Source organism: Heterocephalus glaber, unplaced genomic scaffold (assembly GCF_053883595.1).
Source record: "Heterocephalus glaber isolate CG9 unplaced genomic scaffold, H.glaber_assembly_v1.0 deba00000281, whole genome shotgun sequence".
Lineage (NCBI taxonomy): Eukaryota > Metazoa > Chordata > Mammalia > Rodentia > Bathyergidae > Heterocephalus > Heterocephalus glaber.
This window is the reverse complement of record NW_028258139.1, coordinates 31,129,894-31,156,055: the sequence shown is the minus strand read 5'-3', so window position 1 is coordinate 31,156,055 and position 26,162 is coordinate 31,129,894. Positions and strand designations below refer to the sequence as shown.

The 26,162-nt window shown below is 38.5% G+C and overlaps 1 protein-coding gene and 1 long non-coding RNA gene across 6 annotated transcripts in view; one reads left to right on the top strand and one right to left on the bottom strand.

The window, feature by feature from the left end:
• Nucleotides 1-26,162, top strand: part of Tbc1d31 (TBC1 domain family member 31) — a 97,343-nt gene that overhangs the window by 15,246 nt on the left and 55,935 nt on the right. For 3 of the 5 annotated variants that reach the window (XM_087184379.1, XM_087184377.1, XM_087184381.1), the window contains 5 exons: nucleotides 4-150; nucleotides 11,523-11,701; nucleotides 20,278-20,429; nucleotides 23,452-23,611; nucleotides 25,908-26,108. In XM_087184379.1, coding sequence (XP_087040505.1) covers nucleotides 126-150; nucleotides 11,523-11,701; nucleotides 20,278-20,429; nucleotides 23,452-23,611; nucleotides 25,908-26,108 — 717 coding nt within the window. In that variant the 5' untranslated portion in view covers nucleotides 4-125. Of the gene's footprint in view, nucleotides 1-3; nucleotides 151-7,754; nucleotides 7,871-11,522; nucleotides 11,702-20,277; nucleotides 20,430-23,451; nucleotides 23,612-25,907; nucleotides 26,109-26,162 lie in introns of all 5 variants that reach the window. The other 2 variants (XM_004838002.4, XM_004838004.4) reach the window with 2 other exon arrangements.
• Nucleotides 146-11,524, bottom strand: LOC147830265 (uncharacterized). Its single transcript, XR_015440233.1, has 3 exons — nucleotides 11,008-11,524; nucleotides 8,666-8,797; nucleotides 146-620 (listed from the first exon to the last, which is right to left on the bottom strand). It is a non-coding gene; the product is annotated as an uncharacterized LOC147830265 (long non-coding RNA).

Below are 26,162 nucleotides of genomic sequence, written 5' to 3'. Positions count from 1 at the left end.
TAGAATTATAGTGAACATCATTCATACCACTTTTGATTACCATCCAAAAGTTGTGCGATTTTTGAATGTGGCTTTTGATGGCTCAGGAGATTGTTTAATAGCTGGGGACCATCAAGGAAATATTTATGTTTTTGATTTGCATGGAAACAGGTAAGCAGATGTTTTTAATATTTACCTTATTTAACAAGTTATCAATTCATTATTTTAGTATCTGCTATTATTTGCTCAGAGAAAGCTTTACTAAGTAAAGGTACCTCAAAAAACAGTCTTAAGTGCCAAAGGAAGAAAGTAGGAAAGGATGGAAAGATATTGGTCAATTTTTTTTAGACTATTGAAGTTCTAGTCTTAACAGTATCTCTAGTAGTTTTTGTCTTAAATTTAAAATATCATTGCCAATTTATTAGTTAATTTCTGGTACTTCATTAGGCAATTTAGAAAGAACATAATTTCCTTTGTACATCATTATTACAGTGTACTGAATTTAAGAATCTTAAAGAATCTCCATTCTTCTCTGTCTTGCTCTTCTCTTCTGTTGCAGAACGATTTAGTCCGGGAGCAGTTAGGTAGGATTGATTGATCAAGGTGGGTATCCATGCAGTAGGGCTTTGGTGAAGGGAGAGCTGCAAGAAAGACAGAAATAAAAGTACTATGTGTGTGAGAATGAGCGAAATATCTATATATACTCCCTAGCTTCATCTACTCAGGATAGGGAGCAGCAACACACGAGTACAGCAGTGAATATACCCAGTCCCCAGTTCTTGTACATACCATTCTTTACTAAAAGTAATCACATGCTTGTAGAAGTGGCCACTTTCACAATAAGAGCAGGGATAGTACAGGTTGAGTCTATGACATTTTGTTGTCAGAAAGAACTTATTCAAAAAATGATGGGAATGTGTCAAAAGAACATAGATGCCAGTTTGAAGGAGCTCCCTCTGGCCACACTGTGGATAATTTAAGCATATAAATAAATAATGTTAGTAATGGGCTATAATCTCCAGATTACAATAAAAATCCATGAGTTCCTGGTATAAGTAATAAATAGTTTATTAGGAATGGAATAGCAAGCAGATCACATTCGGAAAGTACCTCCTAATAAGCTTCTTATTAGTTACAGAAGAAAAAGAAAGTAAGTTTACAGTGAAGAAACCTAGCATACTTGTAATGAAATGATCACAGTTAATATAACCAGTAGTAGGATGAAGCACTTTGTGTGCCACCGGATCAGATCCAGCAAACAGCCTCACCTCTGTGATATTCCAGCCCAAGAGAGGTTACATGATTCCAATCAGGAACCGTCAGACAAAGCTAAATTAGAAACACTCAATAACTAAACTGTCCTGTAACTTTGGTGAGGATCACAGTCATGAAAGTGGTTTAAAGACTGAAGAACTCCCAGATGGAGGGAGATTTGAAGAGACATGACAGTCATGAATCTCTACAGATGCTTTTGCTGTAAAGGACTGTGTGGGACAACTGACAAAATCTGGGTGGGGCGTGGGGGTTTAATGATAGAAATATAGAAATATAATATTTTGATGGTTGTATTAGGGTTGTGTAGGAGCATTTCCTTGTTTGTGGAAAATGTGATCTTGGGGACTTAAAGTCAATGAAAGTGGTAGTATTTATTTATCTGATTTATTAGGTAGAAATCTGCTAATCATTATTCTTGCTCTCACTCTTCTTTTTTATTTTTGGCGGTGCTGGAGATTGATTCCAGTGCCTTGGCGCTGAGCTATATCCCCAGCCCATATTTTATTTTCTATTTGGAAACAGTCTTGCTGAGTCACTGATTTGCCCAGGGTGGTCTTGAACTTCCAGTCCTCTTGCCTCAGCCTTCTAGTGTGCTGGGATTATAGGCATATGCCACCACACCTGGCTGTTTTTGCTCTTTTCCAACAAAGTATTAATCTCAATTTTTCCACCCTCAATTCCATAACCTACTCTGTGAATTTCCAGTCTTAAGTCAGTGTAGCTGTCTCTTTTCTCCTCCTGCTGAACAAAACTGGTTGATAGATTCCATTGCAGAATAATAAAATTCAATCCCAGGGATTCTCAATACTTCATTTACTTATCTGCTCTTATTTACTTTTCCCATTCTCCACTGAGAACCTTTTTGCAAAACTTCTAGTAATTTCTTTGCCTCCTTGTGTTGGACACAGCAATTGCTCTGACTCCTGGCCTCCAATTGATGAGAAAACAAGTGCCTGCAGCCTCCTTTCCTTCTGCTTCATTATAGCCTCAAATGCATAGTATAAATTCCATACCCAAGCTTGTCACTTCATCCATAAATAGGTGGTTGCACCTTCTTCCTGTGGTAATCCTATCTTCTAGAACCTCTCCAAGGACCCTGCACCATGAGTTCCTCTCTTATTTTGTTCATTATCCCTATTCACTTACCTGTTGTAGGGGAGGAAAAAATCATTCTTCCTGTGCCTTTCTAAGTTTCAGCTGGGGCTCACGTAGCAAGGAGAAGATGAACAAGTACCTAACATGGACAGTAGTGTATCACACAAGAGTCCTCAGAAATGCCTGTCTTAGATTCCAACTGGTGACATCTTGCAACAAAGAACAATAATGCATTTCTAGAGAAGTAGCAATACAAAGGGAAAGGACCTTGATTCTCTAAGGGCAGTGACTGTGGGAAGGAAAACATATGGGAAGATCAGGATAGACAGAGACTAGTTAGCAAAGTCTGTTACGTGGATTCCTGTGGTACCATCTCCAGGATGATACAGACCTAAGTTATGGCTGGTACTCAGCCTTTGTCTTTCATACATTTATACACATTATGTACACTTTTAGGCAAATAAGGGGTGGATAGATCATTTCTTATATCTACTTAGTTGCTTTCAGCTCAAAATAATCTGTATGCCAAAATGGTATCTCAGAGTTTCAACCATGTTCTGCCACGCTTCATTGGGTGAGCATGGCTAAACTGAACCACGACTTGAAATTAGACATTACTATAAAGGGTTCTCTATGGGGCGCCCTCAAAATCTTCCTAATTGCCCAATTTGATAGTCGTCTTCTTTTTTTAATTTTTTAAAATTTTTATCTTTTTGAGACACGGCCTTTCTGTGTAGTCTAGGGTATCCTTGACCTTGCTGTGTAGTCCAGCCTGGCTTCAAACTCTTGATCCTCCTCCCTCAGCCTGCTGTGTGCTAGGATTCCAGGTATGTGCCACTGTTGCTGTCTCAGTGGTCTCTTTTTTAAAAAAAAATTTTTTTAATGAAACAACTATTAAATCAAAACTCTACATATCACTCACTTTACAAACTTAAAATGTAAGATTCTGTAGACCCCAGCACACTGACAGAATTGTACAACCACAACTACAACCAAACTTAGGTCAGTTTGCTATCTCACATCAACATACTGCCTACTAGCCGTCATTTCCCAGTCCCTTCCACTTAAATTTAAGTAACCAGTGAGCTACTCTTTATAGATTTTCCTATTCTAGGAATTTACTTTTTTTTTCTTTCAAAATAGACCATGCTCACAACAAAAATAAAGAGTTTAACATATCCAAACAAATGTAAATTCTGCAAAGTGAGCTCTCACACCATATTAGAGTGAAATCAGACTGACAACAGAAACATGCTTAGAATATAATTCCTGTTTTTTCTCTTTTTCTCCCTCTCATCTTTCCTATAACATTTTTCATGTAAAGGAAACCATACAGTGTGCAAACTTGTGTGTCTGATTTGCTTAACATTGTGGTCTCAAGGTGCATCCATTTTCCTACAAATGCTTCAAATTTATCCTTATTGACAGAGTAATACTCCACTGCATATAGGTACCATATTTTCTTTATCCGTTCATCTGTTGATGGGGATATAGGCTGATTCCAAAATTTAGCTGTTATGAAGTGTGCTTCCATAAACATAGGTACACATACATTGCTATGGTGTGATATTTTTGTTTTTGTTTTTTTGGATCATGAATAGCTTGGTTATTTATTTATTTATTTTTAGACAAGGTCTTGCTATGTAGTTCAGGATGGCATGGAACTCACTATGTAGCCCAGGCTGGCCTGGAACTCTGCTGTAGTATCTTTTCAACTGTGAGTAAGATACCCAAAAGGTGAATAGCTGGGTCAAATTGAATTTCTAGCTTTAGTTTTTTGAGGAATCTCCATACTGGTTTCCATAGTGGTTGTGTCAGTTTACACTCCTACCAAAAATGAGCAAGGGGTCCTTTCTCTCCACAGCCTTGCCAGCATTTATTTTTGGTTGATTTTTTGATGATAGCCATTCTTTCTGGGACAAGATGCAATCTTACTGTTTTAATTTGCATTTCTTGAATGGCCAGTGATGTTGAACATTTTTTCATGAATGTATTCACCAACTGTATTTTTTCATCTGAGAAGTATCTATTTATTTCAGATGTCCATTTTTTGGTGGGGTCTTTAAATTTAGGGAGGGGTCTAAGTTTTTTGAGTTCTTTGTATACTCTAGATGTTAGTCCTTTAAGGAGTAGATGGCAAGATTTTTTTCCCATTCTGTATGTTGTCTCTTCACTTTGTTGGTGGTTTCTTTTGATATGCAAACCCTTTTTAATTTAATGGGATCTCATTTGTGGATTCTTGGTATTATTTCTTTTGCAACCACGATTTTATTCAGAAAGCCTTTACCTACACCTATGTCTTTGAGAGTTTTGCCTGTTTTGTCTTCTAGCAAATTAAATGATTCTATTCTAATTTTGAGACCTTTGATCCATTTTGATTTTAGGTTAGTGTATGGTGAGAAGTATGGGTCTAAGTTCAATCTTCAGCAAGTGGAAAGCCAGTTTTCCCAGCACCACTTACTAAAGAGGCTGTATTTCCTCTAGTGAAGGGATTTGGCCCCTTTGTCAAAGATCGTGTAACTGAGCCTGCCAGTCCTTTTTGCACCCTCTATTCTGTTCCATTGATCCTCAAGTCTGTTTTTGCCAGTACCATGCTGTTTTTTATCATTGTAGCTTTGTAGTATAATTTCAAATCGGATTGTGATGCCCCCTGCCTTGTCCTTGTTGCTCAGAATTGCTTTTGCTATTCTAGGTCTCTTCTGATTCCAAATGAATGTTAGAATTGCTTTTTTCAGTTCTGTAAAAAATGTTATTGGTATTTTGATTGGGATTGCATTAAATCTGTATAACAGTTTTGGAAGTATGGCCGTTTTGACTAGATTGGTTATACCTATCCTGGAACATGGGATATCTTTCTATTTTCTGATGTCCTCTTCAATCTCCTTTCTTTTTTTTTCTTTTTTTTTTGTACCAGGGATCGAACTCTGGTCCTTGTGCTTGTGAGGCAGGCGGCAGAACCACTGAGCTAAATCCCTGGCCCTCAATCTCCTTTCTTAAAGTACTCTGGTTTTCATTGTAGAAGTCTTTCACTTCCTTGCTTAAGTTAATTCCTAAGCAATTCCTTTTCTTGGTGCTATCATGACATATTTTTTCCTACTTTCCCTTTCAGTGAGTTTATTATTGGTATATAGGAACACTATTGATTTTTGAGTGCTGACTTTATATCCTGCTATATTACTAAATTTGGTTATTAGTTCTAGGAGTCATTCAATGGAGTGTTTAGAGTCTTCTATGTAGAGGATCATGCCATCTGTGAATAATGATAATTTAACATCTTTCCCTATCCATATTCCTTTTATTTCTTTCTCTTGTTTAATTGCTCTAGCTGGTGTATCAAGAACTATGTTGAACAAAAGTGATAGCGGACATCCTTGTCTTGTTCCTGATTTAAGAGGCAAAGTCAGCTTCTCACTTGTTAAGTCTTGTTAGCTGTTGGTTTGCCATAGATGGCCCTTATCAGATTGAGATAAGGACCCTCTGTTCCTATTTTCTTGAGAATTTTTATCATGAGTGGATGCTAAATTTTATCACATGCTTTTTCCATGTCTATTGAGATGATCATGTGATTTTTGTCCTTGCATCTTTTTTCACTTCTTTACCGAAAGACTGAATACCCCTGTCTTCCTCTCCTCATTGATGTTTTTTTTTGCAAAACCACTTTGGCTTCATGGTACAACTCTGTGGGTTTTTCTGCCTCTCTGACCTTTGTGTCCCTTGTTTTGCTGAATCTTCTTTCAGTGCCTACCTTTAATGTGCTACCTGGGCCCCTGCCCCTGTCTTTTTTCCACATTCTAGTTCTCTCTGATAATCTCATCTCACAAAGCCTCAGGCTTCATTTGCCATGTAAAGACTGCTCACTCCCATGCCCTCCCTGCTAAAATCTCTGTTGAGCTCTGTGATGGTCACTCTGCATACGGCTCCTGAGCCTCTGAAAGGTGGCTGGCTCATCCAAAGAGACATGTTGTAGGTATAAAACTAAAATACTCACTGGATTTTGAAGGCTTAGTATGAAAAAAGGATTTAGAATTTGATTAAATGTTGAAATGATAACATTTTAGATACATAATGAGTTAATAAAACGTTAAGATTAATTTTACCTGTTTCTTTTTACTTTTTAAATGTAGTTCCTAGAAAATTTTAAATTACACATGTAGACACATTGTATTTTTTTGACAGCATGGTTCTAAATGTTTTACATGAGGCTTAGCCTCAACATGTTTAAAATTAGATACAGGGGCCAGGGATTTAGCTCAGTGGTTTTGCCGCCTGCTGCACAAGCTCAAGGACCCAAGTTCAATCCCTGGTACCAAAAAAGTAAAAAATAAAAAATAAAATACTATTTCCTACCCTCAAGCTTATTGCTTTTTGCCTTAGCACTGTGCTTAGTTTTTTAATAAACTCCAGCTGTGTCAAGTGCTCTACTAAGCACTCATTGTGTATTATTTAATCAAGACAGCCTTACAAAATCTCTGTTCCACCAGGGATTTAGCTCAGTGGTTCCACTGCCTGCCTCACAAGCTGAAGGTCCCGAGTTTGATCCCCGGTACCAAAAAAAAAAATTACACAAAATCTCTATTCCTATCTTCATTTGATATGTAAGACATTTCTAATTTTTTCTCCTGCACCTATATTTTTCTCCTGCACATATATACCATGTCTCTTTCTGCTTAACTTCTGAAACCTCTCTTTGTCCTTTGCATTATGTATCTCTGATTGAGATTCTGTCTGGCAGCTTTCTTTTTTCTTTTTTTCCCTGTACTGGGGATCGAACTTGGGTCCTTGCACTTGAGCAGCAGGCGAAACCACTGAGCTAAATCCCCGGCCCTTTTTTTTTTTCCTTTTTTCTTTTTTGGTACTGGGAATCAAACTCAGAGCCTTGAGCTTGCCAGGCAGGCACTGTGCTGCTGAGCTACATCCCCGGCCCAGGAAGGCTTTCTAAAATGAGCTCCTTTTTACCTTGCCCCTCTGTCAAGCCGTTTGCCATTGCTGCCAGGCTCATCTTCCTGAAAGACACACCTGCTCATAATTTTGCTATGCTAAAACTTACAATAGCTTCCTATTTGATATAAGTGAGATTCAGTCTTCTTAGGCACATAATGCCTTTTATAAATCTGGTTTTTGGCCTACCAAAATGGCTCATTTTTCTGAATGTTATTTTCTTTATCTTTTTTTTTTTTTTTTGAGACAGAGTCTCCCCAGGTAGTCCAGACTGGCCTTTGAGCTCACTGTGTAGCCCATGCTGGCCTTGAACCCACAGGGATCCTCCTGCCTCGGCCTCCCGAGTGCTGAGATCACAGGGTGCACCACCACCCCAGCAGTTTTCTTTATCTTTAAGGGCTCCACCAACATAACAATTTTTGACTATTGGTAGAATGTCTGATTCTAACACAGCGATCTCTCCTTAGGTTTAATCTTGTTCAGCGGACAGCACAAGCTTGCACAGCTCTGGCCTTTAATCTTCACAAAAAGTCTGAATTCCTTGTGGCATTAGCTGATTATTCTGTAAAATGTTTTGATACAGGTAAGAAGTCCTCCTCTTTGTCCGTGAAACAGAGAAAATTATATACTAAAGTACTGCAAGAAATTTACTGATCTGTACAGCTGACAACAGCTCCCAGAAGACTCCTCCCCTCAGACCCAGCCTCACTTCAGATTGGCTGCTTACCAATGCAAGGTTCTCCAACTACTCCTAGGTCCAGTAATTCACTAGAATAACTCACAGAACTTAGAGAAGGATTATAAGCTTAACATAGCACAGGGATACAAATTAGAGCTAGCAAAAGGAAAAGATGCACAGGCTGGATCCTGGGAAGCTTCCTTGGCTTGGGGATGTGTGACATCAACATGCAGAAGTGTGCCAAATGCTGCTGACCCCAAAAGTTCACCCAGGCTTCTGTGTCGAGAGTTTTTATGGAGGGTCCATTTCCTAAGCACAGTTGATTGAATTATTACCCATGTGGCTGAATTCTGTTTCCAGCCCTCCTTCTCTCCCAAGCAGTTAGGCTGATAATATCTTCCGATCACATGGATGGTTTTCTTGGCACTGCCAGTCCTCACTCTGAGTCTTCATAACATTAACAATCTCCACATGGTCTGAATCTCATCATGAATAACACAGATACTCCTTTCACGTGGGAAGTTCCAGAGGTTTAGAGGTTATCTCCTAGGAATCTGGGCTACAGCCAGACCTCTCTTGGAAGAGATTCTTTGCTACAAGGTATACATTTAAAATATATATATATAGAGAGAGAGAGAGAGAGAGAGGGAGAGAGAGATCCTTTGGGGTTGAGGTATAGCTCAGTGGTAAAGTACTTGCCTGGTATGTGTGAGGCCATAGGTTCAATCTTCAGCACCATACACTTTCAGATACAAAATAGATACCTGCGTATTTTATACCACATATTTTTAAATTGGAACTGTAAAGTACTGCGGACTAAATTTCTTACTCCTAAAAAGAAGAGAAGGATCTCAACTGTATTTTTTTCTTATTATTAAAGTAATTGGTATTATAATACTTAGGTATATAAATAAAAACAACAGTAATGATAGTGACAATAATCTGAGTATAGTGGCACATACCTATAATCCTAGCAATCTGGGAGACTGAGGCAGAAATTTGATCCCAGACTAGGCAATTTAGTGACTTAGTAAGACCCTGTCTGAAAAAATAAGAAAAGTGCTGGGGCCTTAGCTTAATATGAAGGCCATGGGTTCAATTCCCAGTACCTCAAAAAGAAAAATGACAACAAACATTTATGGTATTCTTTGCCAGAAACTATTCTGTGCCTTTATACATATTAATTGATTTTAATCGTCATAATAATTAACCCACCCTGATGAATATTATTATCACTTGCAGATGAAGAAACTGAGACATAGAGGTTAACTTGACCAAGGCTCCACAGTTGTAAGCAGTGGAACCAGAATTCCAACCTAGAGTCCCGGCTTTAAATAACTGTGCTCTGTATGCACAAGAAAAAGCAGTCATCCTTTAGTGATGCCCACAGACAGTGTTTTATGACAGGGCTCTGTCTTTCTAGCCTGTTTTCTATAAATATACTTTTAAATAATCTAGCAAATTGTTTCATAGAATCATTTCACCTCATAAGATTCATATAATCTGTTTTAGAGCAATATATAACATACTGTGTAGATGCTGATAGTACCATAATTATTTATGTTGCCTATTTTTGGACTTCTAAACTGTTTTCAGTTTTTGGTATTACAGACACTACTGTGACCAAAATTCTAAAGAATTCTTAGTACTCATTTATGATCGCTTTTCTTAGATTCCACTGTTCTCGCTTTCTTTTCTCCTGTCTCACTGAGCCCCCCATTGAAGCCCCTTGCTTAGGTGCTGTTTCCACCTCCCTAACTACCCAGCTTGCCTTCTTCTTTCCCTGCCCTGCCAAATCCTGCTTCCTCACAGAATTCTTTGATGAATTCTAACCCTTGTGCCTCCCCTCCATTCTACTGCGATTTCTGTCTCCAAGGTCATTAATAACCTCTGATTTAAATTCTGTACCTGTCATCCTACTTATAAGTCTTTAGTTTCCATTCTGTGACCTCTCTTGGTTCTCCTCCTTTCTTACTGTTTAGCAGTCTCTCCTGGATTCTTTGAGTGATTTCCTAGACTTTTGGATTTTTAGTGCAACTAAAATACAGTAATTCACTTAGCCAATTTTTAATTTTGTTAATTGACATTGGAAAAAGCAATGTAATTTTATTTTTTCGAACAAAGGATTTTTTTCTCAGCATAAAGTTGGAGAGATGTAATACTAAAGAGTAGTGCTTTAAATTTAGCTTCATGAAAAATTCACTACATTATCCTGATTTTTCTCATTTTACTGAAGACCAATGAAAAATTAATGCCAGTCTTTGGACTACTGTTTGGAAACCACTAAGTAACTTGTTCCTGTGTCTTCAGTTTTAACCTTTGTATCGTAATGTTTGCTAGGCTTATTTCTTACTTTGACTATTCTTGGTTCAGTCCTTCTGGGGGAAGAATTCTGATTATAAAAGTAAAATATACAAACTGTAGAATATTTTGAAACATATAGAACAGTACTGTATGGGGATGAAATAAAAATCATTTATAATTTTACTATCCAGAGACAATTATCATGAACAGTTTTGGAATTTACCTATCAGACTATTTTCTCTGCTTACACAGATAAAACTCTCAAAATTGATTTTTCAGATAAAATTTATGTTTCCTACATTGCTGAATCTGTTCCTCCTCACATATTAATAAGTTAATAGTGTCACCACCTGCTTACATAACTAAACTAGAACCACTGAAGTTGTAACACTTCCTTTATCTCTACATTGATTTAATTTCTAAGCCCTTTCATATTTCTTAATAGCTTTTTTCTTCCTCCTCCTCCTCCTCCTCCTCCTCCTCCTCTTCTTCTTCTTCTTCTTCATAGCTTTTGAATTTGTTCCTTTCTCCATTGTCCCTTTTTTTAGCGTAAGCCTCTATTTCCTACCTGGATTATTATGGCAATATGTAAATGAATCTTCTTGTTTAATCTGTTTCACTCTTCTAATATACTCATCAGATACGTTACTCTTCTACATAGGATTTTTACCCACAAGAGTTCCCAGACTCCCTAATGTCGCATGTGAGTCCATTTATAAACCCCTTGTGGACCTTACCTCCTGAAACCTCCATGATGTACATGTTACTGACATGTGCCATCGTAGATGTTAGTGAAAGTGCCTCACATGATACTGTATTTTTGTCAGCTTTTCCCTTGCTGGGACAGAATAACTGATGTCCACCACTTAAAAGACAAGAGGTTTAATTTGGGTAATGGTTTCTGGGGATTCAGTTTGTGGTCACCTGGTTCCAAGACAGAAACATCATAATGGAAGAGTGAATGGAGCAGAGATACTTCATATAGGGCAGCCAGGAAGCAGACAGGGGAACACTGCTAGAGAAGAAAGGGTGAGGGACCAGATCACACATTCACGACCCTCCTCTAGACTTACCCAGAAGTGTCCTTCACCAGTCTCCTAGCTAGCTCCCAAGTCAATCAGGTTGACACAGTCAAGCTTAACTGTTACAGAGACTTAGCCATCAGTTAATCTCTTCATATGCAGTGTTTATTTATAGGATATGTATAGATGAATAGTGTTTTTGTTGTGTAACAATTTTACTTTTCCCACAGTCACCAAGGAGCTGGTTAGCTGGATGAGAGGACATGAATCATCAGTATTCTCAATATCTGTGCATGCCTCAGGGAGATACGCCATCACTACTTCTTCTGATACAGCACAACTATGGGACTTGGATACCTTTCAGAGAAAAAGAAAACTGAATATTCGCCAGTCTGTGGGTATACAGAAGGTGAGAGATGGGATGTCTTGGCCTGTTGGGGCTTCTTAGGCTAGTTTCCTGGTCAGCAGAATTTAGAGATGATAGAAGAGTAATGATTAATTTTGTCCTTTATAGCTATGTTCTCATAACTCAGCAATAGGCAAAGCAAAGGGCTGACATGAATAATGATGTTGCCTGTAACTGCAGCTTATAACTTACTGAGCTTTTTTCTGTTTTTTTTTCTTGCTTATTACAATAGCTATGAAACCTCAACTCTCAGAAGGTGATAGTTTTTATAATTTTAATATTTTAACAACCACACCACAGTTTTGATAGGAAGAATTTCAAACATATAACAGATTTGTAAGAATTTCACGGTGAACATATGTATATATAAAACTGCTTTCTGGAGTCTGCCAGTAGCATGTTACTGCACTGACCTTTACTGGAGAGTACTTTGCAGCATCCCCAACCTTCTTGGCACTGGAACCAGTTTCCTGGGAGATAGTCTTTCCACAGGGGCAGGAGTGAGGGTGCCCCTCCCCTGCACAGTTGACAGGATACTTGCTGTTACTAGAATCCCATGGCTACTGATCTGATAGGAGGTGCAGCTTGGTTGGTAATGCCTGGAATCCGGAGCAGCTGTAATACAGGTAACACTGCGCCTGGTTGCCCACCACTCATCTCCTTTCGTACAGCACTGTCCTAACAGGCCACAGACCGGTACCAGTCCAGGGCCTGGGGTTGGGAACCTGCTGTACATGTTACTGTTACATGATACAGATCTATCCATATTTCTATCCCTTTGGTCATTAATTCTTCGTGTATGATATGTGTGTTTTAAATTGCAGCCATCAGTGTATGTCCCTATAAATACTTAAGCCTATGTTTAATTGAATGATTCAATAGTGTTTGTTGATGTGAGGTTTCTATATAATGAAGCACGTGTCTTAAGTATTCAAGTTCACACATGCATACGCCATGCAGACCTAGCATTACTAGCTGTCATCCCAGGAATTTCCGTCATGTCCCTTCCTGAGTAAGCACTACTCTTGATGTTTTTTCACCATAGATTGGTTTTCCCTAGTCTAAAATTTCATGTAAATTGAAATATTTAAATGTTTTTTGTAAGGCTTTTTTCACTCAGCATGTTTTTGAAATTTATCTGTGTTGTATATGTACATCAATAGTTTGTTTCTTTTAATTGCTGATTAGTATTCCATTGTATAAATATACCACCTTTTAAAAAATAGGGCCAGGGATTTAGCTCAGTGGTTTCACTGCCTGCTGCGCAAGCGCAAGGACCTGAGTTCGATCCCCGGTACCAAAAACTAAAAAAATAAGTAAATAAATAAAAATTTAAAATACCCATTTTCTTGCTTTTTGTGGTACTGGGGATCGAACTCAGGACCTTGCGCTTGTGAGGCAGGTGGCAGAACCACTGAGCCAAATCCCCGGCCTTCATTTCTCTTGCTTTTAAGGTTTAATTTTTTTCTATTTGATTAGCTAAATACTACTTCCAGGCATATCTTAGTCTCCCATGTGAATGATTGCTTTAGGCTGTATTATATATGCAGTATTGTTTTTAATTTCTTGGTTATTAATATGAACAGCTAGTAATGTATGTCAACCAAAAATTTATTTTGTAGTCTCCCTGGCAATTCCAGAGTTCTTTGGTGTACCTTTAATAATTAAAAAGAGATAAAAGTTGTAGCCAATTTATTCTTAGGGATTTAGTCTTAGTAGGTCTTTTCTTTAATTGCTTTAGCTCTTGAATTGAATTTTAAATTCCAAAGAACAGAGCATTGGGAGTTTAAAGCACAGTGGAAACAGAGTTATGAAACAGTGATACAGAAGCCATCTGTTCTTTTTGTCATGAAATTAAAGTTGTATACACTGGATAGTTGCCAATGCTAGCCTTGCTTGGTCATTTGGACATTTTATTCTAAAAAATAGGATCCCAATGTTAGTGGTAGAAGAATAAAATTAAATGTAGAAAATGTATGTATAGAGTGATACATGCATATAAATATATTATTCTGAGATAACAGAGCACCATGATCTAGAAGTTACCAGCAGACTTTGCAGGCCAACAGCAAAGCTACATAACTATTTAAAATGTGACCATTTAAAAATATAAGACATTTTTAGCTCCTGGGCTGTATAAAAATTGGAGGTAGGCCAGATGATTATTACCCCTGGCTTACATTGTTGAAAATAGGCAAAAAAATATAATTTTAATCTTAAAATTTTATTTGTTAATTTTTTACTAAACTTCTATATTTATTCCAGGCTCAGAGTCTATATTTTAAATAGAACATTTATTTGTTTGTTTATTCATTTATTTAGGAGATACATGAACCCCATGAAGTAACTTTCTATGATTACTTTGCTGTGAAGCTCATTTTATGATGGGACTTTAAAAACTGTCCCACTTTTTGGTGTTGATTTTTTTGGAGAGTTAGGCCAGTTGTCTTGGAAAATGCCCCACATTCTGAATTTTTCCTCCTGTTTCTTGTTGTTTAACTTGGTTTTTTTCTGCCTTGCTCTTCTTTCTTTCTTTCTTTCTTTCTTTCTTTCTTTCTTTCTTTCTTTCTTTTTTTTTTTTTTTTTTGGTACCGGAGATCGAACTCGGGTCCTTGCACTTGCACTGCCTTGCATTTCTTACAAACTAGATGTTAGACAGATTTGAGTAAATTTATATTAAACTTTCTGATAAGCTATTTACCTACGTGTCAGGTGAAAATAGTGATAATACCGACTTTGGAATTGATTTCAGCCCTGGCTGAGCATAGCACTTAGGATGGTGCTGATAGTATAATAAATGCTTAGTAAAATCGAAGTTATGTTGCTTCTGTTATTGTTATTATCAAGATATATTATGAGGGCTGGGGATTTAGCTCAGTGGTTTCGCCGCCTGCTGCTCAAGTGCGAGGACCTGAGTTTGATCCCCGGTACCAAAAAAACCCCCCAAAAAACAAAAATATATTATGAGATTTTTTTTCAGTGCAATTAGATATGTTCTTAAAAAGCTGTAAGATAATGTTGTTAGGGCCAGCGATTTAGCTCAGCTGGACTGCACCTGCCTTGCAAGTCCAAGGTCCTGAGTTGGATCACCAGTACCAGGAAAAAAAAAAAAAGATAAATGCTGTTGTTTTTCTTTTGAACTGCCTTATCTGTGCGCACAGTTCCATATTAGCAAGTCAAAACTCCAAGGTTTTTTGTTTTTGAGACAGAAGTTCAGGCTAGACTCAAGCTCACAGCAATCCTCCTGCCTCTGTCTCCCAAGTGCTAGGATTATAGGAATACGCCACAAGGCCCTGTTTAAAACAAATGTTTAACCATTGGCAAAATATGATTTGACCTTAGTTAATTTGGCCGCAAAATCTGAGCTGAATTTGACCTGAGGCTGAAGTATTAATATACCTGAGTATACGCTAAGCTACTGCCCCAGATCATAGGACACCATAGAATACGTGTCGAATTAGAGTGCCTTTTAAATTTGTGAAATAATTCTGGATTCTGAAACATGTCTGGCCCTCAAGTTTCCACATAAATCACTATGGATCTTTGTTTTCTTTTTTTTTTTTGGTACTGGGGATCAAACTTGGGTCCTTGTGTTTGTGCAGCAGGCGGCGAAACCACTAAGCTAAATCTCCGGCCCTGGATCTTTGTTTTCTAAGTATTTTTAAAGAATTTACTACTGTACCTCTTTGCCTTGAATGTTTCCTTCTTTCCCCCTTTTTGACCGGGGATGGGGTAGGGCTTGAACCTGGGGCCTTCACAGTGAGCTATATGCCTGACCCTTTTTAAGGTTTTTGTTGTTGTGTTGTTTTGGTTTGGTTTGGTTTGGTTTTGGTTTTGAGGCAGAGTCTTGCTAAATCTTTACTAAGTCTCTGCCTAAGCTGAGCTCAAACTTGAAATTCTTCTGCTTCAGCCTTCCAGAGTGCTGGGATTACAGTCATGTACCACCAGTGCCCACATTGCACAGATTTTAGGGTGTAGTAATAGCAGTAATACTAATATATCAGTTGTTGACTACCTGTTTTCACTAGCACCTTATGCTTACATAATCCTAAAAGGCAGACATGATTTTCCCCTTTTACAGGTTAAACCATTGTCCAGTATCTTATAAAGAGAGTTGCAGTTTGAATTCAAAGCTGTCTTAAAATCATTGCATTACTGCAAACTATTTCTTAGGTAAACCAGTTACACGCCTTCAAATTGGTAAATTTCAATTCTTTTGTTGATTCTTTGAGGTGGAATTTTCAGTTCTTCAGTATGGATTTTGGAGTGAATGGTGGAATTTGTGATTACTGTGGTCCCATATGTATAGGAAAGGGGTTTGTGATGTATATCAGGAAACATTTAATAAAGAGTATTGCTGAATCTAATTCAGTCTTTGTAGACAGGGAGCATTCTCTCAATTTTTACCAAATTATACATTTGACTTTAACTTGCTGATAACTATCTTGGACTCTTGTTGAACTTTTTTTTTTTTGGTGGGAGGGATTGAACTTGGGACCTTGTGCTTGCAAGGCAGGGAGCGGAACCACTGAGCTAAAACCCCAGCCCCTTGTTGAACTTTGATAAGAGCTCATGTACCTCTCAAAACTGAATTGGAGCCGGGGATGTAGCTCAATGGTGCTGCACCCTGCCTCACAAGCACAAGTTCCCAAGTCGATCCCTGGTACCAAAAAAAAAACTGAATTGGAAGCCAGGCATGGTGACTCATGCCTCTGATCCTAGCATGAGGAAGGCTGAGGCAGATTGCAAGTTCAAGTCCTGCCTGGGTAATTTAGCAAGACCCCGTCTCAAAATGAAAAAATAAAAGGGGATTTAACTCATTGGGTTTGATCCCTAGTACTGCAAAACAAACAGCAGCAACAAAATTGAGTTGGTAAGTGGTGATTTGGATATGGTTTAAGAATGTGTGCTGGGAGCTTGGTCCTGTGTCTGTTAGGAAATGGTGGAAACTTTGTGAGATGCACCCTTCGTTGGGGGCTCCACCCTTGTTGGAAGGGATTATATGTGTAGAGGGTATTGTAAAAAGAGCAAGCCTGGCTCCTGATCCCTGGGGCTTCCAGCTGTTCCACACTCCGACCATGATGCTGTGTTGTAATGTATCCAGAGGCCCTCCCAGCACTGAGTGGAAGGAGCTGCTTTGCTCTTGAACCTCCAGAAGTGTGAGCTAAATAAGCCTTTCTTCTGGGGCTGGGGATGTAGCTCAGTGGTGCCACGCCTCCCTCACAAGTGCAAGGTCCTGGGTTCAATCCCCAGTATGAAAAACAAACAAACCTTTTTTCTTTACAAATTGTTTGGATCAGATATTTTGTCATGGCAACAGAAAATAGACTAACATAGAAAGTTTAGGGTTTTCATATTATTAACAGAAAAACTACAGCTCCATGAACTCCCCACAGAAAGTATGTTTTGTTAATGTTTTTAAAGTTTTCCCTAAGATTTTTATTTTGTCTGTGAGATGACACTATGGCCTGGTGGGCTGACTCACATCTGCAATCTTAGCACTCTGGGAGGCTCAGGCAGGAGGATTAGTTTCAAGCCCAGTCTGGGCAATTTAGTGACTTAACAAGACCCTATCTCAAAATAAAAAACAAAAAAGGACTGGGAATGTAGCTCCCTGGGTTCAATCCCCAGTACTGGAAAAAAAAGAGAAAGAAAGAGAGCAAGAAATAGAGATGACACTGTGTAAATAATAATGACGATTCATTAGGAACAATTTTATAATCATTAAAATCTGGCAGTTAAAGTCACAAATCTAGTAATGAATAATCATCAAGGAATAATCTGTCACAGCCATTAACCAAAATAGCAATTGAGGCTCATTAACTTTTTTTTTGCTACCGGGGATCGAACTTGGGACCTTGTGCTTGTGTGGCAGGCGCCGGAACCACTGAGCTAAATCCCCGGCCTCATTCACTTTTAAGCTTTTGCTTCTTCCAGTAGGAATAAACTTTATAAGTTTTCTAGAAAAATAATTATAATAAGAATTTTAAGTCATTTTTTGACATTAATTTTTAAAGTATCTTACTGAATTCATAGAGATTACAGTATTTTCATTGCACGTTCTATCAGACCCTCGTGTTATAAATCTTCCTAACACAATGACTCTATTACCACAAGGTGTCTGTCTTAGTTTCTTGTGGCTGCAACACAAGACCTAATACCCATAATTTAAAGGAGGAGAGATTTACTTTGGTTCACAGTTTCAGAAGTTTTAATTTCTGGTTGGTAGGTTTCAGGGCAGAAATGGCACAGTGGGAGAGCACTAGTAGAGGAAATCTGCTCGTTTAGTGATGGCCAGGAAGCTAAGAGAGCAAAAGGAGGAACTGTAGAGGGAGAAAAACCCTTCCAGGTCCTGCTTCTGATAACCCGCCTCTAACCAGGTCCTGCCCAACAGCAAGCCAGGTGCAACACTTGCATAATCCAGTCATCTTCCAAAGCCCAACTTCTGAATAAAGGAGCCTTTTGGAGGACCTTCTAGATCTCAGCCATAAGAGTCTCCCAGAGATCGTCTTTGGCACAGTGAGCCAGAGGCAAGAGTGAGGCTCTCAATCAGGCTCTTGCCTGATGTACCAGTGTCTTATGTAGTTTAATTACTCACCATTTTTATTGTGTGCTATTGGTATTAATCCCACGTGTATAGTTTTACTTACCCAGTATGTTCCACGATGCATTATACGTATATATGCTCTGTCCACGTGTATTCACAGAATTATACTTGAGGCAGTGAACCTTTCATGGGAAAATGTTGCACAGTTTCCCTTAAAATTTTGTATTATCAAAAGTAAGCATTGTTTAGTATTTATGAAATAAAAAGTGGAAATTAGAAGATAAATGGTGATGTTTTCAACTCTGCTGTCAATGAATTTTACTGTTTTTCTTTCAAATATGCCTATTAAATAAGTATGTATTTCAGTTTTTTCTTTCATAAATAATGTTTGCATTTATTTTAAAATACTTTGCTATCAAGCATGGTGGCATACCCCACCTGCACAAGAGAGGCTGAGCTTGGAGGGTCTCAAGTTCCAGGCCAGCTGGGCTACATAGTGAGGTCAAGGCCAGCCTGGACTGCATGGTGAGACCCTGTCCCTGTCTCAATAAATAAATGAGTGATTGAATAAATGAATCCGCTTCACCAATTATTCCCAAAGGACTAACTCTTAGAAGTAAAGTGACTAGTTCCAGAAAGATATATTATGTTTTTTAAGGCTATTGAGACATAGAGCATAATACCTTTAACCAGTTTTTATTCCCAGCGCATAGTATATGACAGTGTCCTTTCCCTGTACTTTCACCAACACTTAGTTTTTTAATTTTTATTTATTTTTGTAATGCGAAGAACTCCAGGAGCACTGAGCTACTACACCCCCAGCCCTTTTTATTATTTTATTCTGAGACAGGGTTTTATTAAGTTGCCAAGGCTGGCCTTGAACTTAAGGTCCTCCTATCTCAGCCTCCCAAATAGTGGGCTTACAGGAGTGCACTGCCATGCCTGGCAGTATTTAATGCTTTTTGACATTTATTTGTAGTTAAATACAGTGTTTATATAAATATGCAGTCTTGTATTGCTGAATGACAGTATGTTCTGAGAATGTTGTTAGGCAATTTCATTGTGTGAAAACCTAGATGGTCAATCACCTGATGTGACCTCTTGATGTAATCAGGATCCTGGGTGAAAACAAGATGTATAAGACTGTTGACAGTGTATTACAGCATGCTTTTTTTTAAGTAACTGGGAGGAGCCAGGCATGGTAGCACACACCTGTAGTCCTAGCACTCAGAAGGCTGAGGCAGGAGGATTGCTTCAAGGTCATCCTGAGCTACATAGTGAGACCCTGTCTCAAAAAAAGAAAGATAGTTAGGAGAAGCCTAGTCTACAACAGAAAACATAACATTGTAAGTATATACACAGAAGCCATCTTTTATGATTAGGTACTGTGTACTGTACATTGGCGTGTGTACTACACTTCACACCTCTGACAGTGCAGTGGGTGTGTTTACAGCACAGTCACCACAAACCCGTGCTCCCACCTCACAGCGCTGGCCGCCATGTCTGCTGTGCCCTGTGAGACAGCAGGCAGAGATCCTCGAGGAGGAGGCAGAGGCTGCGTGGTTAGTTCGTCAGCACGTGTTAGTGAGTGTGTGTACAGATACGCAGTTTGTGCACGCATAGGACAGTGATTTTAAACAGATTTGATACTTTAAATGGAATCTCACTTTCACATGAGTTTTTTAGTGAGATGAAAAAGTTTATATTATTACTTAGATTTTTTAAAAAATTGGGCCGGGGATTTAGCTCAGTGGTTCCGCTGCCTGCCTCACAAGCGCAAGGGCCCGAGTTTGATCCCCAGTAAAAAAATTGCCTAGGCATGATAGTCACCTGTTTTTTTATTTGAAAGAGTTTTACCGTTTTCTTTTACTTTGTTATGGTTTGTGAAATATACCATATATATTCATATATTATAAATGCATTTCTCTATAGTTTAAGATCGTTTTTTTAAAAATCGACCACTTGTATAATTTTCAATTTAAAAGAACCATCTGAAGCTTATGTAGAAAAATAACTCTGTCCTTCTCTCTAGGTTTTCTTCCTACCTTTAAATAATACCATTCTCAGCTGTTTTAAAGATAATTCCATCTTTGCCTGGGAGTGTGATACTCTTTTTTGTAAATATCAATTGCCGGCTCCACCTGAAAGCTCTAGTATATTATACAAAGTGTTTGCTGTGACCAGGTAATGTATATTTTAAGACATTGGGAATTAAGAAATTTAATTTTTAGTTAAAAATTACAGATTTTCCTTCTTTTTTTTTTTTTGGTACCGGGGATCAAACTCGGGTCTTTGCACTTGTGCTGCAGGCGGTGAAACCACTGAGCTAAATCCCCGACCCCTTACAGATTTTCATTCCATATCTTCTTGTCGCATGAGAAAACATTTCCTTCAAATTTAGATGCAGTTTGCAGACCTTGTTTTTGTTTTTACTTTACTTCACAAAATTTGAAATATTCCCCAAAACAGCAAAGTACATGAACCTGTAAGTACCCTCCTCGTCTATAGTGACCATCAGCGAACGGCTACTCCCACTTTTATCTGTAACTGTTTACTTCTCTTGTGTATTGTTCTGGAGCAAAACTGAAGCATAGTGTTTTGTCTATCAGTATTTCAAAAATAAGGGCTCTTTTAAGAACCATAGTTGTTAGGCGGGGGATTTAGCTCAGTGGCACGGCTCACCTGCCTTGCAAGTGCAAGGTCCTGAGTTCTATCCCCGGTACCAAAAAGATAACATACAAAAAACCAAAACCATGGTTGTTGTTATATGTTTTGAAAATTAATGTTTAATATTGTCATGTAGTCATTGTTAAAATTTTCCTGATTTGTCTATCGACTGTTTTTTAGTGACAGATTTATTCAAGTCAGGAGCAAAGTTCCCACATTGTATTTAGATGATATTTCCTTTTTCAGTTTTTTTTCTTGTAATTTAAGTGGTCAATCTCCGGTGGCATTTTCTACTTTCCAGATTTTCTTATGTCCATGTGGTAGTATTTAATATGATCCTCTGTCATTTATGTTTCCTGTACACTGGTTAAACTTGTATTTCTTAAAAACTATAGAGGCACAGGGCCAGGGATTTAGCTCAGTGGTTCTGCTGCCTGCCCCGCAAGCGCAAGGACCCAAGTCCAATCCCCAGTACCAAAAAAAAAACCTACAGAGGCTTGATTTGAGTCAAGAGCAGGAAAATAAGTGGTTTGTATACTTTGATCAGGAGGAAGCTAAACACTTGGTCTTTGATTTGAATGGCCTTGATGATCATTACCTAGATACCCAGTGTTGCATGAGAGGGTTGACAAAGTGGTTCTGTCTACCACTTCCTCTTCACTCCTTAACTAGTTCTAATTCTGTCATTCCTTTTTCACTTATTAATTAGGAACCTTGTGCAGAAACAAACTTTCTCTCATCAATTCTTTGATTACTTTGATACACAGTTTATAAAAGAAAAACCAATAAATGCTTGATTTCTTCCCCTGTTTTTCTTAAACCAATTTTCAAAGTAAAGAATTGGTTTATTGGCATCTTACGAAGGTAGCCTTGAAGTTTTTCGTCTTTAAATTGTTGGCACGTTTTATTTCATTGCAGCTAATATTCTTAGTATGCTCCCATTCTCTCATCATCAACCAGTGGGATCGTCTTCAAATCCCCTTTTTGTTTTTTGGTTTTTTTCTCTTTTTTTGGGTACCGGGGATTGAACTAAGGACCTTGTGCTTGCCAGGCAGGCACGGTGCCACTGCGCTACATCCCCAGCCCCAAATTCCCTTTTGAATTCTTCTGATATCACCTTAGTTGTCTTGGTAGCTTTCATGCTTTCTGGTATGACTAGATGTTCCAAGTGTATCTTGTGTACATTTCCTCTCTCAAGCCTGAAATCAGCTATTTCTCTAAAGAGTGTAGGTTCAATTTAGTGGAAAATGGCATCTCAAGATCCTAGTCTGGAGCTAGGGGTACTCTTTGATTGGGCTGATAATTTTTTTCTAGGCTTTTTCAGTGGAAACAGCTAGGAAATAGGTATTGATTTCTCTCTTTTTTCACCCTTTTCTTTTAAGTCATCAGTAAATCCTATCAACTCTACCAAACTATATATAAAATTGGGCAATTCTTTGTCCATTGTCACAGATCTTACCCTAGTACAAGCAAACCTAATATCTTTCAGACTACTGTAATAACCTCCTTACTTGGTCTCCATTTCCCATTTCCTAGAAATCAGTCTCTGTACAGCAAATGGAGTGGTCGTTGTAAATCATTAAGACAGTTGATGTCACTTTTCCATTTGACTCCCTTGAAAGGCTTTCCCCTACACTCAGAGGAAAATCTACACTGCCCAGCAAATACCCTGACTGACGCCTCCTGTTACCTGCCTAGGCTTCCCTCTTTATCACGCCTCCTCCCCCTTAATCTGCTCAGCCACGCTTGAGTACAGCCTCTTACTTTCCCCAATACACTAACCTTATCCCTTTGCAGTCCTGTGCTGGCCGTTCTGGGATTCTGACCAGTATAGAATTCTTCCTCCAAATCACCCTATGATTGGCGCATTGATGTCATTCGGGTAGGAGCAGATCTTTCTTCTTTCTCAGCTTTCATCACCTCCTTTTATAGTACTGTGTAGAATTTGTCACCAGCTGGGATCGTCAGTTCATTTGTTTGTTTACCTTCCTTTAGAAAGAAATTCCCGTGAGAGCAGGATTACCTAACTTGTCCAGTCTTGCCTGACTTGTTCATTCCTCTGTCCCTGGGTCCTGGAATGAAAGCTGGCTTATATTAGACACTTTGTAAGTCCTTGTTTAATAAACAAGCAATGACCTTGCAGGTCAGTGTAACTTACTCTTTGTGTACGTTATCAAGTAGCTTTCTAGAGACAGGAAAAATGTTTGGCATTTTTTTTTAACCAATTCAGTATAGCCATATATGAAATATAGGAAGGTTGGATAATGATAAGTGACACTGAGATTACCCCCTGAGCTATCCTATATATGATAGCCATTGGCTACATGTGACTATTTAATAAAAATTTTAAAACTTAATTGTCTCAGTAACACTAGCCATGTTTCAGGAGTTCAGTGATCACCAACGATCCTAAGTGGCTAATGGTGCCCATATTGGCCATCAAAGATGCAGAATGTTTCTGTCCTCATTGCAAGTATTACTGCCCAGTGCTCCTATAAAAACTGAACTAATTTTACTTTCTTACCTTTTTATTATATAGAGATGGCCGCCTCCTGGCTGCTGGAGGCAAATCAGACCATCTTCATGTGTGGTGCTTAGAAGCTACACAGCTGGTCAGAATTATCCAGTTGCCCACTAAAGTCAGAGCCATTCGACAGCTGGAATTTCTTCCTGATAGTTTTGATGCTGGTTCGAATCAGGTTAGTAACACAAATGTAAGGCATGCTTTTGAGAAAGATTACATCAATTTCTGAACTGTATTAGCTCTTACATATTTAAATTATGCCCTGACTGATAAGAATCTGCAGTTGCAACTGCAACTTATTTTTGTAAAGAGTCTGGAATTGAGAAAATGTCAAAATCTTTTGTTTTTTATATTACTGACAGAAATTACCTTAACATTCTTATTTTAAATTGACTGTTATGGGTCTTACACGTCAACAAATTAGATACATGTTTTTTGAGGTATGATCAAAAATTACAGTAAATTTTAAAAAACATTTTTAATTTATTACAGTAAAAGACACATTGCCATTTAATCCCCCTTTAAATGTGTTTTTACTGCAATAAATTTTTTTTTCACTATGTTTTTCAGTCACTTATATGTATACGTACAAAATGTGCTTTGATGTATTATATCTGTTTTACTTGTTTTTGAATAGGCTCTGCATTTTCTTGGTTAAAAATCTAAAACTTAACAAGAAGGCATGCAGTGGTAAATCTCCCACACCTCTCTCTCATTTGTCTGATTATTCATACCTCCTGCCTCATAACTACTGTTTTTATATATAGGGTTATGTTTCCCTTCATTTTTATGCAGCTTTGCACCTTTTTCACTCTTTTGTTTTGTTTTTTTGGTACCGGGGATGGAACTATGGACCTTGCGCTTGCGAGGCAGGCGGCAGAACCACTGAGCTAAATCCCGGCCCAGCCTTTTTCACTCTTAATGTGGAGATTATTCTATATCGGTATAGAACTCCTATTTATAGCCGAGTGATGTTTCAGAATTTTTTGTTTTCAGCCAGTCCTCTATTATTCAGCATTTAAACCTACTTTTAGTCTTTTTATGTTACAGTTAGCTCAGCACTGAATAACCTTTTGCAGGTACCATTTTACACTTCTTTGTAGAATAAAATCCCAGAGTAGACATAGAAACATAAAGGTTCTTTGCATCTGAATTTGAGTGAGATCTGGCCAAGGGGTCATATCAACTGCACGAGGGGATTTGTTCCTACCGGGTGGGGTTGCAGAAGAAAATGGATTCTAGATTGTCGCCTCCAAACTGCCTTTTTGTGTAACAAGCAACGTTGGCATTCACGCAATCAGATGGTGGTTGTCTTAGTTACTTTTCTTGTTTCTGAGACAAAATACCCAGAGTTAAAGGAGGAAACATTTATTTTGGCTCCGAGTTTGTAGAGGTTTTGGTCCATAACCACTGGCTCCAAGGCAGAGGGACATCACAGAGGAGAGACAGTTCATGGCAGGCAGAAGGCAGCAAGCGACAAGGGACCGAGACCCTTTTTCTGTCCCTTGTATCTTACTCAGGTTGCCCACCCTTAGGGCGGACAGCACTCGCACCCAGGGTGGGGCACCCTTAATCCTGCCCAAAACTGTGCCAAGCCAGTCAGTGCACTGATTCAGGAATCTCACACTCTTGACCACACACTCCGGATCCAGTCACCTCCGAAAAGTGCCACCTATGACTGCATGAGGCTGAGGGGACATCTAGACACAGCCATAACGGTGGCACTGCATACAGCCACTAGGAAGAGGTTTATTTTCTTCAACTTTTTTATTACATCCTACTAATTTTTCAAATAATAAGAATTAAAATTTAAGGTTTTTTCTCTTAAAAGACTAGCTTCGCTCCTACCCCTTTTCCACCTTGGCGGCCCACAATCTTTCTCTACTCTGCAAATGTTAGTTATAATAGCAGAAGACAGGCAGGCAGTGGGGTGCCTCACCAGAAGTCACAGGTTTGTGTGGGTAGCAGGGAGAGGAAAGCAAACCTTACACCCTCCTTACTTTTGACAGTCAGTGTGGAGGAAAAGTTAGGAACTGTCTGATTATCTGTGTCTCCTGTACCACATCCGTGAATTTGGCCCTCCTAGGAAGGGAAATGTTATGTTCTTAGGTCACTTTTCTGTAGTTCCCCAGGATATGTTCCTTTCTGGTTCTGGTTAGAGCCAGCCTTATCTGGGTCTGAACAGGGCAAATCAATATGAGCCATACTTAGTTACTTTAAAATTTATAATAGCTCATGGAGAATACAATCTCTTCTAGCTGCTTTCCCCAGATTTTATGTATGTCACACACACTCATAGTATATATGTGCATAGTTTGACTTTCACACGTTGACCTTTCAGGTGTCTTTAAGAATTCATTTCTCAGGCCGGGGATTTAGCTCGGTGGTTTCGCTGACTGCTGCGTAAGCACAAGGACCCAAGTTTGATCCCCAGTACCAAAAAAAAAGAATTCATTTCTCTCTACTCTCAGGTTCTTAGCGTGCTAAGTCAAGATGGTATTATGAGATTTGTCAACATACAGACTTGTAAACTTCTCTTTGAAATTGGGAGCCTTGATGAAGGAATCAGCTCATCAGTAATTAGCCCACATGGACGCTACATTGCATCTATTATGGAAAATGGAAGCCTGAACATATACTCAGTTCAAGCTTTAACACACGAAATAAATAAGGTATGTTATGAAGGAAACAACATCAGTTTTTTAAAACTTTGAATATTGTATCAG